Here is an 18397-nt window from a genome sequence, read left to right on the forward strand (position 1 = left end):
TTACATAATATATGTTTCAATTACCACTAACCTTGACACGTACAGTAACTACAGATGGTTAGAGAATCATTTACCGAGTTGCCAATAATTTCCGACTACATTTCATGCGGTTGGATTCATTAATAATTTGAAATACCTTATTTAATATAATATTATTTTAATAAAGAAAGGGGGAAAGAGTTGTTCGTATAAGTAAGTAAATAAATAAATAATAATAATATATCGTTAGATTGAAAATTGAAAAAAAAGGAACAATGACGCATGCGTAGGATAAAGCGCATTTAGTAGGACGAATTTCGAGGGAAATTCGAGTACAAACGTGGGCTTGCTTGGTCCCTCGAGGCTCCAACGACGAGCGTCATTAAATTTAATTACAAACTATCTAAATTATTGGAGAGGGTCGAAACGCGGGTTGGTTGTGACCGTGTCGGGATAGATTGGCAATGGTGTAAGAGAGATAGACAGATTGCATGATCTGTGCGTGCGCGCGTGTGGGTGTAGGTGTGGGTGTGGTTGTGTTAGAGGACTCCTAGAGCAAGCGATGACGATCAGCAAGCGATGATCGTTCAATCGATTCTCCGATGGTAGTGATGGTTCGAATAGGATATCATCCAACACATATACACATCTATACACTAATACACAACAAGTTGAAATTACGAGAAGCAAATGCAACGCAGCTAGCTAGCTAGCTATTCGTGCGTAACAACATCTTCGCATAGTCTTGCACTCGAGTCCGATGTATTCTTGAAACAGTTTAAACACGCGTAGCATAGATCTAGATCTAGATCATTTAGAGAAGAAGAAACAAAGAAAAAAAGGAAAAAAGAAACTTTAAGAGGATTATTATTCTCTTTTTACTCTTGTGACCTTTTTTCATTTAAAAAAAAAACTTAAAACTTAGACTAGACGAGAAAGCAATCCATACTCGCGAGTCAGTAGGTTATAATATAGATTCGTTTAATCTCTCATGTGTTTTCTTTATCAGTTAATCGTCATAAGAGGCAAAACTCGCATCAATTTCCTTCCACGGTTTCATCATCTGATAAGTTTACTCTTCGTATTTGCTCGGTAGCGTATTTAGAGAATACTCGATCATTGGAATTTACTTTTCAAGATGAATCCTTTATTTCCTTTCTTATTTGTTTTCTCTTTTATTATAGTTCTTTTTTTTTTTTTATTTTGGCTTAGAATGAATTGTTTTTCGAACGAATTTTTATCGTTTTTTTTTTAATTACTATTTTCTTTTTTCTCTGTTTCTCGCTCTCTCTCTCTCTCTCTCTCTTTCTCTCCCTTACTATCTTTATTTCGTGTAGGACCTGTATCGAATAAATCTTGGGAAGTTTTATCAAGCGATCGAGGAAAAAAGTCTCGTTATCTTAATGATCGTCTCGACCTCACGAACCTCGTCTCTCCAAGCACGGAACGAACGGAATTAATGTTTGCCGAGGACGTAGGTACAATGGTAAGCTTAGAAAGGAAGAGGATTATGTCCAAAGAGAGACAAAGGATCCGTGGAAAATAAAAGAGATTGATCGTCGATCGGGAAGAGTAGAAAAGGAGAAGAATAAAAAGTAAAGAAGGTGGAAAAGGAAAAATAAAGGTGGATTTTCTAGTCGACGACCTGTCCGTCACTCCCCCTTTTCTTTATCATCAAGAACTCATCGAGTGCTTTTATCGTCGATTTTCAAAAGTACTATCTTCTTTGCCAGCTTTTTATTTCTCTCTCTCTCTCTCTCTCTCTCTCTCTCTCTCTCTCTCTCTGTTTCTCTATTTATATATATCTTTTTCCTTTTCTTTCTTCTGTCCTCCAATTTTTCACGTTTTTATTCTGTTCCGTGTAACCCAGGCTAACAATATCGTAAAACGATATTTGTTTCATACTTTTTCTATATCACGTTATAATATGGTACCATCGGAAAAATTATAATCCTCGAAAAAATTATGTCTACATACAATCGATCGAATAATTAATATTTGAATATTGAAAAATATTAATCTACGATTTGTAAGAGTAAAAAACACGTTCGCGTATTTATCAAATTGAATATTTTTATAAATTTATATTTAAAACGATTCGATTAATAAGCACATATTATAACGATTAATAAAATCCCTTCCGATGAAGTAACAATTTTTAATTCACGATAAGCCATACGTTAATCAAGAAAAATCTATTTTTATTCCCGGCCGCGCGAATGTAAATGGGAATTCATTTTGTCAGAAAATCATGGAAATCTCCATATTATTGGAAAGTTTAGCTTGGCACACCAATAAAAAGCGAACAAATATAGCTGACTTATACGAAAGCGAGGTTCACGCGAATGGGCATGAATTATTCTCGCGTCTGTCGACTGTATTTCCAGGTGAATTCACAATTCCAAAATTCGATGGCCATGATGTCTATTAATAAAGACAAGGGTGAATATTAAACGCAACTGTTACGATATAATTTCCTATATATGTGTATGGGTAATATGAGTTTTTCTTGATTTGATCTAAACGAAAGGATTGAAAATCAAAAAACTTTGACAAAAACCTCACATCATATTTTTGTTTGTTTTAAAGAGCATATTATAAACTCATCTACCTTTTGAAGATGATTAACGTTGAAACGTTATTCGTCCGGCGTGTTAGTTTTGCTTACGACACTATAACAAGCTAAAGGATTTCGTGCGGAAACTGTGGTTGTCTAACGAGCGAACAACCTAGAATGAAAGATAGATAGAGAGAGAAAGAGAGAGAGATAGAGAGAGAAATGGAGAAGAGAAATGGAGAAGAGAAATGGAGAAGAGAATTCGAAACGTAACGTACAAGATATTTCTGCACGGGAACATCGTCTCATCTTGAGATTGTAAATGAATACAATACATAGTTAAGTAGTAGCTACTTGTAACTAGCTGACTCGTCCTACCGAATGAATTTCATTGTCAGTAATAAAGGAAACATTTCAATTTTAAGAAATTTATCTAAGAAATTTCTACATAGAAGACGTTACATGTTGTAAATAACTAAAAACATGGCAACTTTGCTTAAATACCATTTCTTACCAAGAGATATGTATGTTATTTGCTGAAACTTCGATATAATCACATTTCTATAAAAGGATGACTAAGATATCGCATTACAACAGCAACGATCAATTCAAAAAGCATTTCGACGAACGATCTCTCTCTCTCTCTCTCCCTCTCTCTTATCACTCTCAAGCAAAAAGTTTCTCATGCAAGTCATCACGAAAGAGATATTACCGATACTCGATCCGTAATGCATTTCCGTTGGCGTGGATATGAGATAAAAAGAGAAAGAAATAGAGAAACGTAATGGTTTCGCGGCAAGGGAACGCAAAGATTGTGGTAGACGATGAGATATCGAAGAAAACACATCGAGGATGAGAATTAAAAGACGAAAGGTGCTTGTCTATATCGGTCCTATGGAAAGGAAGATAACGGAGGAGAGAAGAGGAATTTTCGAGGTAGAGAAAAAAAGTAGATGATAAAAGTGGGATAATATCTGAGTGTAAGGAAAAGTAGGGGGAGCTGGAGTGTTGGGGACAAAATGAAAGAAAGAAAGAAAGAGCAAGCAAGCAAGAAAGAAAGAATGAACGGAAGCAGCAGGAAAATGCGAACAATTGTCCGTTTCATCTTCATTCGCGCGTTAATTGCAGGAGTAACGGTTGGACGAGTCGGTAGTTGCGCTTTTGTTGCAAGCGCGCGTGCAAATTCTCTTTTCGTAGGGGTGGTGCGCTGGTGCGCATCACGTTCTCTCTCTCTCTCTCTCTCTCTCTCTCTCTCTCTCACCCTTACGATATTACTTTTACACGCATACATGTGTACAGGTATATATAATACATATGTATATATGAATATAACACACTTCGTCGACAGGTCCATAAAGTCGAGCACCATTTTAAAGTGCATCCCTTGGCAACGTTATGACTCTCCCGAGGAAGGCGAAATTACGAGCGCATTATGCGACTGGGCATTAGTTAATTCTCAACGCTTGCATCTATGCTACCGGCTACGTCCTTCTACAATTTAGGTCCGCCTTTTGATTTCGACGACCTATGCCCATTACATTTCGATCCCTTTTCTATGTTTAACACCAAGATATTTCGATTAATATTAGCTCAATTAATATTATATAAATGTGCAAGATAAAATATTATTTTATTTATCTTACATTAGTTAGAAAAATTATTTACATATTATCCAACTCGTTTTATAAATTTATTTCCAATATTTTCTTCTTTTTCTATTTTCTTTTTTTTTTTTTTGTCTGCGCGAGATCGATTTAATGTAAATTAATATATTTAACTGAATATTTTTTACCTCAATCGAGATCATTATATTTTAATGATTTTTATGAAAAATTAATTTCACATTAAAGGATTAATATTAATTTACTGATAGCTCTCTCTCTCTCTCTCTCTCTCTCTCTCTCTCTCTCTCTCTCTCTCTCTCTATGACATCGGTATTAATAATGTGAAATTCAAAGATTATTACTCCCTGTATAATTAATAAATTTAAAGTCATATCGCATAATGTAATACTTATTAATATGATCTCTAATTCAGGTTACATTAATTGTTAATTTGTTCTACATATTTACTTTATGGTAATCTTTATTTAACTCGTTCAAATATGTTAAATAGGAGGAATGATTGATATAAAATAGAATAAAAGTATGAAGAAAAAAAAAAATGTAATGCAATTGATTGGAATTATCTCATCTATTTTTCTTTCTCTCCCTCTCTCTCTCTCTCTTTCGCGCACTATTTTTTACTCTTTTCAACAATAAAGTATATTATATCTTAGCTATTATAAGAAGACCATAGGTAAATGGATCAACCATGCCGAAGGATCATTATTTATGCGAGACCACTACCGACAGCGTCAGCAACACCACCAACTCTAACATTTTTACATATACCTAGGATGCTTGGTATTTTCCAACATCGTACCTTTGGCAAATCGTTCCAACGGAATGATATATCGCAACCGCGTTATCTGTATTACGTAGAGAAATCTTCCGACTATATTCTCAGAAAATTTAGTTCGTCCATTGTGATGGAAAAGAGCGCATAAAAGTGCATCGCATCAAATATATTGCATCCCTGCCGTTTTCTCTGGCCCGTTAAGTTTCGTTCACCTACGGATTCTCGATGTTAGATGTATGCAATATTAATAGAACTTACATTTGAAAACCTCTGCAAAAATATTACGAATTTGTCAATCGGCTTATATTTCACGATTTATAATTATCGGATTGACTGGTATTATATCGAAGATCGGTGAAAAAAAAATATATTTATTTTTTATATCGAGAACGAGATGCTTAAAAAAGAACTACAATTCGCAGAATCTAACATACATATTTATGTACCCGTGATCGTTACAAATTTGACTGCAAGAAAGATTGCATTTAATAAACAAGAGACCGAACGCGATTTGTTCTCCTTCTCCTTTCTCTCCCTCTCTCTCTCTCTCTATATATTTAAAACTCTCTCTTGCTCTTTTTCTACGCGTATACACGAGGTGTCCCATTTATCTTGACTATCCTGATACCTCCTGTGCTCTTAATATTATAAAAAATTGTCTCGAAAAGAAGCTGTTCCAATAGGGATGATAAATCTTACGAAAGGCGAAACATTTTCTTCGAGATCATATTTTCTGAGATTTCAAAAGACTTTCTTTAACCATATATCCTTGGTGAAAAATTCTATGGGGCAAACAAAAAAAATTGATACGGACGTATAGTATATGATATTTAAAGTTAAATCGGCACACCCTATACGTTGTAAATGTTTTTTCTTTTTTTTTTTCTCTTTTTCCACGCTATACCTACGGTTATCAAAATCGTGAGAACGTATTCGATCACAGAAACATTCGGGTCGTTAATCAACGCGTTGATAACGCGTCAATTCGCCGATAGGTGCCAAAAGGCTTGATACATATACATATATAGGGTGTAACCAAAAAGATTGCAACCAAATTTATACTGCGTATTGTTAAGATTATAAGTTTATATGAACTTATCCTCTCGAAAATATTTAATTGAAAATATATAAAAATTGACAGATTTATGTAGCACAATTCTTGTCGCGATTAGTTTTATAAAATTATATCACGATATACATTTTGCGTTTATTTTATTTGACTTCAGTAATACGTGGTACACATTTAGATTGAATATTTTTAGACATCCTATATATAGACATGCAGAGACAAATATATATCGATGAAACTTCATTTATTCATTTCTATTTTATTCTCGTGTGTGTGTGTGTGTGTGTGTGTTGTGTTGTGTTTTTCTCTTATTCTATGATTCGGTGCTGCAAATTCATCGATTCGTTCGAAAAAAGAAAAACTATCATCGCATTGTTATTTTTGTGTTATCTCATGAACGTAGCCGAAAACGACTCCTGGAGTCCTTTTGGAAGCTGACGCAGGATGATCCGTTCACGAGGGAATCACTAGATCGTGACCCGGAGCATCAATGTGAGCCAACCTGTAAACCTATTTCTCGACTCGTAGAGTCTACGACGAGTCGATAGATAGACTCTTTCATTTTCTCGCTTTTTCTTTTAGCGAGGACAATCGGAGATGCTTGTTATGTGTGTTCGTCTATAACTTGAAAGAAGAAGAAATTTCTTCCTTTCTCTCTCTCTCTTACTTATAGTCTACGTCCTTCCTAAGAGTCTTTATTTTCTTTTCCTTTTATATTTCCTCTTATACACTACGATAGATTTAATAAACGTACCACACACGCCACGTTTATATTGGTATCTACGAAAAGTTTCACTATAAGTCTGTAAGAAATAGGAACAATTCGAACTTTGAAAATGTTCTTTCGTTTTAACGAGAATCCCCATCGTTATATGGTCGACTCGTATACTCTGACTATTACCAAGATTTTATAAAACTAAGAAAAATGTATAAGACTTCGGTAGATTTAAGAAAACGCTTCAGAACGTTTTATGGATCAAAGTAAAGCGATGCATGAAGGGGTTATGAAAGGGTTATGGTGGAGAAGTTCTGAACGGGGTTGGACTTAGCTTAAAATTGAAATACTACTCAAGAGTTTGGCTAATAACTTTGTGAAAAAGAAGAGTCAATTTTCTTTAAAGGATATTGCCTGGCTCTTTGTCAAACTTGCAATTTTTTCTTATATCCATTTAATTATTTATCAAAATTTTACACAACGAATTGTTACAATAATAATCGAAAAGATACATCATTTCGATGGATTGTTATTTCTTAAAATTTCTTCCAACGTACCAAATTTCACGTTCGATAAGAAATTTCTTGGAAATAACAGTTTTTTTTTTTTTCGTTGTTTCCTTAAAAGCTCCTTCGATTTCCAGCTAGGATCTAAAATAACTCAAAGTTCGTCAGCCCGAAGCGTAGTCGGTGGCTAACGTGCTCGATTAAATTTCGTGTCTCTTCCTATATTGCCGCAAGATATATCTGCTCGAATAGTTTTACTCGTGGTAAAAAATTTATAACGAAACTATGCACGGGGCGGCGGCTATCGTACGATATTTGGAAATAAAGCGAGCTAAATTCCTTGCCCAAAGTTTCAAGACAAAAGGAAAGAGAGAGAGAGAGAGAGAAAAAAAAGACAAAGATTTTTATAGGATTTTAAGCGATATTACAGTTTCCTCTCTCTATGGTTTTACATTAATATTAATGGTACGTTTTTATTTGAAAATAATACTTTTTAATTCCATACGTGTGCTTTGATATTTTCATTAAAATATCGTATACGTCAAAATTGATTATTGTTTTTTAACACTAGTAACGCGTATTTGCAATTAGAGCTTCGATAACGATTGAAATCATTTTTCTCACATATTAAAACATCGTTATCGGACTATAAAATAAATGTGAATATAATTGTTCGATAAAACGATATCCATTAACCTCTTGGACTTGAACCCGAAGTCATATATATATATATATGTCATTCCCATTCTCGAATCCACGCGACTTCATCGATACATTTATCCAAATTATTATCTAACATATTATGCTAAATTAAATTTTCAAAAATATTTATTTTCAGCATATACTATAAATATTTTTTATGTTATATAACTATCGCTAAAACGATATAGCCTATAAAACAATTACGGAAATGTCATCGATATGCATTTTAATTATCAAACAAATCTTTATTATCGTGCACGCGTGCCTGCACTTTTTAAAATAATTATAATTATCAATTATGATATAAATCATTTTATCATTATGACATCTGTCATATTTAATGTATCATACACATACATCTGCATACACGTTTTAGATACTTATACGAGAAAAAAAGTGATTTCACGTGTAAAGGAAAAAAAGGAGATCAGTAATTTCTAAATGAATAACTTTATGAATACTCTAATAGGAACTTTTTACGTTTCCAGGTGCGTCTGTTCGTTTGAGCTCGTTCACACGCAAAGGTGTGTTGCGTGCGAGGGAAGCGAGCCGCAAGGCCAGACCACGAAATGCTTTCCGATTGGTCGTACCGGCATCGTACGATGTTCCCGTCTCGTTATAAATACGCGTCTTTCCCCTCGTAGTTTGCGGTGCTACACCTTTCTCTCTTTCTCCCAGCTCTCCCCCCACCCTTCTCTCTCTATCTCTCTCTTTCTCTCTTTTACACACCTTTGCACGCGGTCAACCAGAGACTGGACTTGTGCACATACATTCAAGCGTGCTTTGCTTACGCAAAACGAGAGTTTGCATTTGTGTACGCGCATGCGTATGCGTCAGAGTTGCGTGTGTGTATGAGAGAGAGAGAGAGAGAGAAAGATAAGATTAAGAGAAACGTGCACGCGCATAGACCTATATATATATCTTTTTCGTACACCTTGGAATTCACATGTGTTTTATATCAAAATTAACAACTGTCTATAATTAGGGGGAGGGGGTGTGTATTTTTAAAGAAAATATTTTATGTATTTGTATTATATAATACGAGTTTAAACATTTACGTTGATAATTTCATTTTTGTATTTTTTTTTTTTTTGATTTCTTCCTGTTCCAATTTTATTTGAATTTCTATTTGCATTTATTGTTATTATTGTATTAGATTTGTAAATATTGACGTAGATATATGTGTGCATTAACGTTTACTTGTTTACGAAATAAATCATCGATAATTCAGATATATTGCATTAACAGAATGGGTTGTCTTCTAGATATAATTATTTAGGAATTGATGATAAAATTGACGTTTATATTATGGATAAACTTGTTACTCATAACCGGTAACTTCATTTGTAATTATATATATTCATTTGTTGCTTAACAAGTTATCGTTATTCGTAGCAGAGAAAGCATATATTCCTATTTTACTATTTAATATTTATTATGGTAATACTTATATAGTACCTATAGTATGAACTTAATGAAATACTAATATGTTTCAATGGTATTACAAATATTTAATATGTGCGTGCGTCTATAAATAAATGTATGTATAAATCTGTGTGTAGGAGCACGTGGATGTTGTGTGTGTGTGAGTGTGTGTCATGAATAACGTCATATCGTACGATGCACACGTCATATCACGCCACGACACTTAATATTCTACGAATCTTCCTACGTTACGTTGAAAGCAAAAGAAATAAAGACAGAAAGAAACGGTTTCATTCCTTCAAATCATTTCAAATTCATATATATAATAAATATTTACGAAAGAATTTTAACTAAATGAAGATTATGGTCGTTAGCATTTAGAAAAATCACGAAATAACATGTAGAAAGCCAAAAATATTGATTTAACAAATGGGAATTAATGAATAACGAACTGATAATAAATCTTTTTTAATATACTTCTCATTAAGGTAGAAGAAAAATAAAAGGATAAAATATGTAAAAGAACAAAAATACTACGATATAAAGTTATGAGATAAGATAACATATAAAATATACAATAATAAGGTAGATAAGAAAATAAGGAAATAATAGAGAGAGATATATATATAAAGAAACTAACGACGTCATCGTCGTTTCAGTTCGACGCTTTTGAACGATACCGACGATATAACTAGGACTAGGACGACGACATAGTCATATCAAGTTACTTTTCCTAGGAATTGCTAGATATTTCCAAGGGAGATTCCAAAGGACTATGAAAGAGTGAAGGATAGATAGAAAGAAAGATAGAAAGAAAGATAGAGGTGTGAAAACCGGAAGGTAGATATGTTCTCTTCCTTTCCACCATCTTATAACGTTAAAGGAAGCTGCTTTCCTTTGACGTTTCTCAACTACGAAGGATCGTTCTCGAGTTTCTTTACTTCTCTTTCTTTCTATTACCTCTCTCTCTTTCTCTGTCTTTCTCTTTTTTATTTTCTATTACTCGTTCTTGTTTTCTCACTTTTACAGGAAAAAGAAAATCGAATTTTATTCAACGTTTTTTTTAACGTTAAATGAAATCTTTCAAAAGTCGATGCACTTTTCAAAGATCATTTTTTTATTTCTTACGAATACAAACTTCACGAGTTTTATTATCAGAAAGCATAACGCGATACTCGATAAAAAGAGAGAGAGAGAGAGAGAGAGATGTGGTGAAAGTATCGCATGCAATGTTAATTTGATCTCTCGATTATTTAGGTATGACGATTGGTATTATATCATTTTACAAACGAAACGCTCTAAGCGTTATCTCTTTGAGTATTATCTAATAGTAAATGATAAATTAAACAACGATGATAATAAACGTCGATTTTAGCGTACTACATTCCGAGTGTACTCGTATCCTTTGAACTATGACATATCGAAATACGGAAAGAGACAGAGAAAGAAAGAGAGGGAGAAGAGCAAAAAAAGAACGAGCTTTTGATACTCGCCAAAACTGCACTCTCTCTCCCTCTCTCTCTCTCTCTCTCTCTCTCGATGACGTTCACGCTAACGAAGATAATTCGCCGCGAGCGTATGCGAAAACTCGATAAACTTTTCCTGCTGCGGGGTTACAGTTCGTGCCTGGTTACATGTTTTAGCACATTCGAGGGAAAGAGAAAGATAGAGAAATAGAAAAAGAGAGATATATATATTTAGAGAGAGAGAGAGAGAGAGATTGTCGATAACGTTTTTCCAAAATCCTGCCGCTTCGTTGCCGCCAGTTTCAACGCCATTCGCGATTTATGGTTCTATGTATATGCACATATTTCTATATACATAGAAACACGCACGCGTAGGTGGATATAGGTGGTACAGCTATATATACACAGCTAGAGTCGCATTTGCTAAAGCGTATAGTCGAAAGAGAGGAATAACCGCGATATATCCGGAAGATCCATCGGTTTCCGCTTTTCTCTATCTCGTTTGCAGAGAACGAATTTGAGAAAATATATATTCGTAATACATCGAACAAGCTTGCGGTCTCCACCTTCTCCTCCTCATCCTCCTCGAAAACGTGGACCACCCCTGCGCGATGTAAATCATTGCATATCAACGCGTATCGATTTAACTAATGGTTTATCAACGAAGACCATGTTTTCATAATCATTTTCCTTATCGTATCAAATAATACATATAACTATAATTACAATAACGAGAGTACTTTTTCTTATTTTATTAAATGTAACTGGTGTGTTATATTTCATTACCTAGTATATCATTTTCTTATGAAACTTTACGCGAATTTGATTATTTTAAATATTACATAATAGTAAAATATAATAAATTGATTATTCATAAAATTAAATAATTAATATATAATATTTTTCTTATTCTTTTATCGTATCTAATCTTTTTTCTTATCTATTATGTCTATAAATTGAAAAGATATAAATACAGATATACTTATTATCATTTCTAATTTTAGTTTTATGTTTTTAGAATAATTAACAACTGCAACGATGTGATATTTTTCATGATTTTATTTTCCTTTTTTTTCGGTAATAAAATTAAAAAAAAAAAAAAAAAAGTAAGAACAATAGGAAGAAAAGATCGAATAAATGAAAACGGATAGGCTTTATTGTAGGATAAAAATAAAATCGAAATTCGCTATTGCTTCTTCGTTCTTATCTTATACTGGGCAAACTCGTTGAAGTCAATCTATCTCTCTCTTTCTCTCTCTCTCTCTCTCTCTCTCTCTCAGTCTCTCTCTTTCTCGTTCTCACTCGCTAACTCGTATACTTTCTTAACGTTGTTGTTTAGAGGCTTAATTAAGCGCAACTACTTACGTAAGAGAAAATCCGCTACCGAAAGTTCCGAATGTATTTTACGAACTCGGTTAACTGTTTGGTTTGAAAGAGAGTAAGAACTCTATTTCTTTCTCACTGTTTCCCGATGAACTGACCTGTGCCAACGTTCGGTTGGTCGGTCCAAAGAGGATTCGTGGCTTCGGAGCCAACTAATTCGCTCCGTGCAAGGGAATTCCCTTGGGATAGTGTAGGTATATATTCCACTTGATATCCCATGAAAGCCGACTTTCCAAGGCATCCCCCCCACACCCTTGGTATATATACTACCGAACGTGTTGACTTGCTCGTAGAAAACGAACAAAAACAAACAAATAAAAAAATGGAAGTAAGAAAGAACGGGGATCGATTAAAAATTGATCTTTCTTATAGAGATAAAGTATTATGTACAAGGTATTCAATTATATGTGAATTATAATGACGCGTGGTCAATGGCGTCAAATGACGTTTACTCGTCAGAGAGGAATTTGTCGGGGACGAGAAACGATTGGTCGGCCGGACGTCCGTCTGGGAGATATTGCAAACCGGTTAGATGTGAAGTAAAAAAAAGAGAGAGAGAGAGAGAGAGAGAAATTGTGATAGAATAGCTGGAGGGAGGGGAGGGCTCGACCTAAACTCCGCAAGGAATGTGCCTCGAGAGAAACTGGCCTCAGATGAGTCCTTGTAACAGACAAGAAGAAGAAGAAGAAGAAAATGATGAGCACGAAGGAAAAGAAACAAGGTAGAAAGAGAAATAAAAAGATTAAGAAGTCGAAGAAGGAAAAAAAAAGTTTGATACCAGTGGGGAGGTACGTACGTACGTGCCAGCGAGGACACATTAAAAGCTGCCGCCGCCAACTTGTACAAACACACACACATACATACGTGCGACGTGCCTTTCGCCGTCGAACAACACACACACACACGAACGCGCGCACGCCCATTCTATCGTCCAATCGGAGCTTGCTACGTCATCTCGTACGATGTAACGGAGAGACTCACCCACGTGGCCTAAGCGCCGCGCTATTTCGAGATCACTCCTCGAGAAAATCGCGAGATCGTTCTAAAACGATCCTTCTAGAACGATCTACCAAGGGCTATGCCTTTCCCCTTCTCTTCTCTTCTATTCTATTCTATTCTCTTTTCTTCTCTCTCTCCCTCCCCCTCTCTCTAGCTCATTCTTTTAACTTTCTCGTTTCTCTTTCGTTGTTCTTTTATACTATCATACTTACTTATTCACTTACTCACTTACTTACTTACTTCTTAGCGACTTCTTACTTTTTACTTTACCCTCTACTTACCACCTAACCCCCCTCCACCCCTTTTTCCCACCCATCTTCTTCTTCTTCTTCTTTTCCTTCTCAATCTAGTTACTATCGTCGTCGAACTTGACGCGATTTATAAGGAAAAGTATTTCGCTAACTCGTCTTCTCTGCTTCTTCTTCTTTTTCTTTTTTTTTTTTTTTATTTTTTATTCCTTTTTTATTATACCCGATACGATAACTACGTACGTGGAAAATGGGTCGTTGCACCAGACGCGAATCGCATTTCTAAGGACGCGCGTGATTACTTTTCTTCTCTCTTTTTTTTTTTTTTTCTTTTTTTCTTGATATCTTCCAAGGAAATATATCTACTAAAGGTAAGAATTTTTCTTCCACGTTTGGCACATGATCGTTAAGCGATTTGTTTCCTTTCCCCTATTACCCTTTTCCCTTTCGTTTTCAAGCTATTCTGTCGTGTATCTTCACTTTTCTTCTTCTTCTTCTTCATTTTGATTTTTTGACATTTCCCTGACACACGATGTTTTAAAAAGATTCTCGCGTCCAGCTGTTACGCTTCCGTAATTTACGAATTTTCGTATACGAATGAAAAATGTCGAGATTTTTCAGTACTTTAGTGACAGAGTGAAATGAATTCATTCCTCATACGGACCGGAAATACAATTTTCGCGAAGAGAGAGAGAGAGAGAGAGAGAGAGAGAATATATAATATTTTCCATAATGAATGAAGAATATACATGGTCGTAGGAGACATCCGAATTAAAAGGATAATCCTTGGTAATTATAAGAAGCGTAAAGTTTTACAAGCGGAATTCGCAAATATTACAACGCGAAATAACTGCATCCGGTGGACGGAATAAAAAGAAATACTTGTTGCGAGCGCGATTATTTCGGTGGATTGCAAGAGAAATGTATTTTGTGTTCTTACAATTACTCTTTACTATTTTTTACTCATCAACGTTTTGTTTACTAAACTTTCAAACACACGACGTTATTATACGTTCTTCCCCGCGCCCTACAATTAATAATATTTATTAAAATGGTAAATCAAACTCTTATTTCTTCTAAAATTTCTTCGCGCTGAAAAAAGATCGCAAAGAAAAAAAAGAAAAAAAAGGGAAACACTTTCCAACGCAAATTTATTAAAATCTCTCGCGTTTCTACAATTAATTTATTTTTATTTCAATAAAATAATATATATCGCGTACGCGTGTGTTTCAAGTATTAAATGAATTGTTTACAGCATTCATCGTATGATTGTAAAATTGCCAACGTTAATCATGATTTCATTGAAATTGTATTCAAGGATGAACCGGATGCAACGTGAGGATAGGTCATTTTCTATGATCGATAAAGAGAGATAGAAAAATACACGTTGCCAATATTACGACGATGTCAATTGATTAAAATCGTAAACAAGTTTTTCCACGTCGCAATTTTAGATTGGAAAAATATTACACAAAACGTAAATGCACACGTAAATTTCTCGTATGTTTATGGTATATACAGGTATACATTAAACATATATATTATGGATACTTTCAACGAATTCCTTGGCGATCGTTGAAATAAGATGATCAACAAGATAGGAGACTAAAATAGTCGAACGCGTAACTACTATCGTCAGCTTTCGTTTAGTATAGGCTGCGTATGCGGAAGATATTTTTCCAACTTACGTTTTCTAAATTACGCGTTCTTTCTCGTTACATATGATTGTTCTCGTTTAAACTATGACATTGTCATTTATGCAAATAATTTATTAGCATATGTATGGAAGAAACATAAGGATGATTGAGATGAAATGAAACGAACGAATGAATGATATTATATTTCAGATATTACTCCCCTTCTTTTTTCATTTACAATTAATTTCAAGATCGAATCATCACTTTTATTTATGTTCTTTTGTTAAACAATGTTATATATGTATATAAAAAGAAAATTAAAGATGATAGATAGAGTGGGGTAGGAGGAGGGGGGGGAGTTAGTAAGAGAAGAAAATTCACGTATAAAATTTCGCTTATCTCGCAGCGATATCAATCACGTCCGTTAATTAAATGTCCTGATCTGAGGCAAACCTAATTACCGGCGAGTTTCGGTTCGGAGCAATGAACGAAAGAATGAAATTTTCCTTCATCTATGGAAGGAAGGAAGGAAGGAAGGAAGGAAGGAAGGAAGATTCGGATTCGTGCCCGCTTTGGGAATCCATTTCCTTTTCTTCGATCTTTTCATCTTACCTTTGTCTACGTCTATCTATCTATCTTTCATTCTATTTTTCAATCTCAAAGTGTCACGAATTAATTCTCAAGGGATAGTTACGATATCGTGAAATCTTTTTTTTTTTTCCTATAAGGTAACAGAAATATAATAATCCGATAATAAGAGAATGAATGTTTGAAGAAGAAGAAGTAGAAGAAAAAAAGTGAAAGAAAAAAAAAAATATGATCGAATTTGAAGATTCTAGTAATATGATTTTTCACGAGAACAAATCGAATTTTATCTTTGTGAAAAATCGAGAAAAATACCTTTAATTCGTGTTCGTTAGTGCGTTGAACCGTTAAAGGTCGAACCAGCTGTAAGGTAAAAAAGGGCGCGAGAAACGAAATCTGCTAAAGGGAAAATGCTTTTTTTTAGCTTCTTTTCTCCGTAATACGAACGCCAGTTTCTTGATTACTAGGCAATTTTTTTCCAGTATTCCTGTTTGATTAGATTAACAAAAATCATCGTGTCGAAAAAGTTAGAAATAGAAAGAAAGCACGAGGGGGAGTTAAAGAGAAAGAGAAATGAAAAGCACGTGGGCATAAAGCCAATCACAGACGAGAATACGAATAACGCACATATCGAAATAAAATGAATCGTTTAAAGGTATCATCTCGCCTCCCCCCCCCCGCTGTATGTTCCCATGTCCCAACTAATACATCCATACTAGAAATAAAATTACCCTTGACACTTGGATAAAAAAAAATAATAAAAGAGATACTTACGAGAATAGAATGCAGTCATTAACAAGGCGAACCAGGACAGTTGGTGTTCCATAAGTGTTCTCATTTCTAGATTCCTTTTCTTAAATATTCGTAGTAGTAGTCCTTTATCTTCTCTCACGAATAAACGTGATGACAACACTCGTCGAAATTAACGAATTTGACGACGTTGATTTTTCTTTTTCTTACTTTCTTTTTGTCTTTTTTTCAACCCACGTGAAATATATTTTTCCTCCTTACGTCACTATCTCTCACGTTTTTCAAATTTTTATATAAAAAAATGAAATAGAAGAAAAAGTTCGTTTAAATGTTTCTTCTTCTTCTTCTTCTTCTTCTATTAAAATTGAAAAACAAGTTGACAAGATCGATATATATATATAAATATATCTCGATTGTATTATTCAAGATTATATACGATTAAAACGTATTATAAATAATGAATAAAGCAAATGATTATGATAAATAAGAAAACGTTGTTTAACATCAAACGTATAAATGAAATTGATAAGAACACTTTATCAAGTAACGTACTTTGCAACCGGCCGTGCACGACTGAGTAGCGAATGCATTTTGGCGGCATGAAGCTTTGAAGCCGATCAAATGCGCTTGCGCCGATCGCTCACGCCACCGGACTTCTTTGGAAGGGGCAAACACTCTCTTTCCGTCTCTTTCCTTACCTCTTCACCCTTTTGTTGTCTCTCTCTCTCTCACTCACTCTTCTACATTCTTCTCTCGTTCTCTAGTTTACTCTCTTGGATTCTAACTTTATCGTTCCATCTCTCTCTCTCTCTCTTGCTTGCTCCTGCTCTTGCTATTTCACTCTATACATTTTTTTTTTATTTCTATTTCAACTAAACATGCTGGTGCCACTATCATTTACGGTTTACCTTAAGTACGATATCAGTCTTTATCGGAACGAAACTTACCTACGTCTCTTTGAGAAATCATTTCACAATTTGCGCGAGCCTTCAAAGAACTTATCATCTTTTATTTGCATGTCGCGCTTTAAATCTCAATTAGGAATTTGAATTTGATTTTTTTCTTTTTGAGATTTATGAATAATCTTTCGATAGTTGTATTGTTTTCTATTTAATGTCAAGAACATTCGATATTTGATAACATATTTCGACCGTTAGAATCTTTTTGTTGATATTCAATTGATTGATATAATCATCACTTAAATAGATTAAATATTTAATTATAGAAATAATAAAATATATATATATATATATCGGGAATTAATATCAGAATCCAACCTTCGTTTATTATCACTTCAAATACTGAAATATCTTTTACATTAGAGTACATATATTATATTCGGAATATTAATTCGATACACTCGTCAATTCCATCTTTGCAACGATAATTATTCAACCTGTTATTGGTACACTCGGATATATTCTGTCGGATAATTTCAACGAAGTGAAAATTCTTCATTGACGAGAACGAATCTACGAGTTAAATGAGATGAATAATACAAATCAAAGTTGAGTGGATTCGGTTCGAGAAATGGGGAGAGAGAGAGAGAGAAAGAGAAAGAGAGAAGTGGATAATTCACATACATACATGTATATAAATATAATTAAAAGTAGCAATCATTTTCGATGTATATATAATAACGATTTAATTATTAATGATATAAAACTCATCGAATGTAATATATTTATTTCTATTTGAGTATTTCACAATCAATTTATAAGATATTATATTATAATATTAAAAAATAAAAATACATTAACATCTCGGAAGAATTTACATTCCTTTTTCTCTTATTGTCAATATAGAGAAAGAAGAGGGGGACTGAGGGGAGAGAGGGAGAGAGAGTCAGATTTATCCTTGTAATTAATCATAAGAGAAGTTATGAAACGTGCGCGCAATGAAATGTTTACACGTAAGTATTATATACTGTTGCAAATAAATATATTGGTTTGTTAAACTCGTGATTCATAAACATG

General features: G+C 34.1%; 1 protein-coding gene across 1 annotated transcript in view; it reads right to left on the minus strand.

Moving 5' to 3' along the window:
* The window catches only part of LOC106783840, a 28133-nt gene extending 11132 nt beyond the window's left edge, over positions 1–17001 (minus strand). Inside the window, exon 1 of the mRNA XM_014742750.1 lies at positions 16446–17001. Within this exon, the coding sequence (XP_014598236.1) occupies positions 16446–16509 (64 nt within the window). The 5' untranslated portion in view covers positions 16510–17001. The remainder of the gene's footprint in view (positions 1–16445) is intronic.
* Between the last annotated feature and the right edge of the window lie 1396 nt (positions 17002–18397).

Source organism: Polistes canadensis, unplaced genomic scaffold (genome assembly GCF_001313835.1).
Source record: "Polistes canadensis isolate GaletaPanama2010 unplaced genomic scaffold, ASM131383v1 scaffold_26, whole genome shotgun sequence".
NCBI classification, from domain to species: domain Eukaryota; kingdom Metazoa; phylum Arthropoda; class Insecta; order Hymenoptera; family Vespidae; genus Polistes; species Polistes canadensis.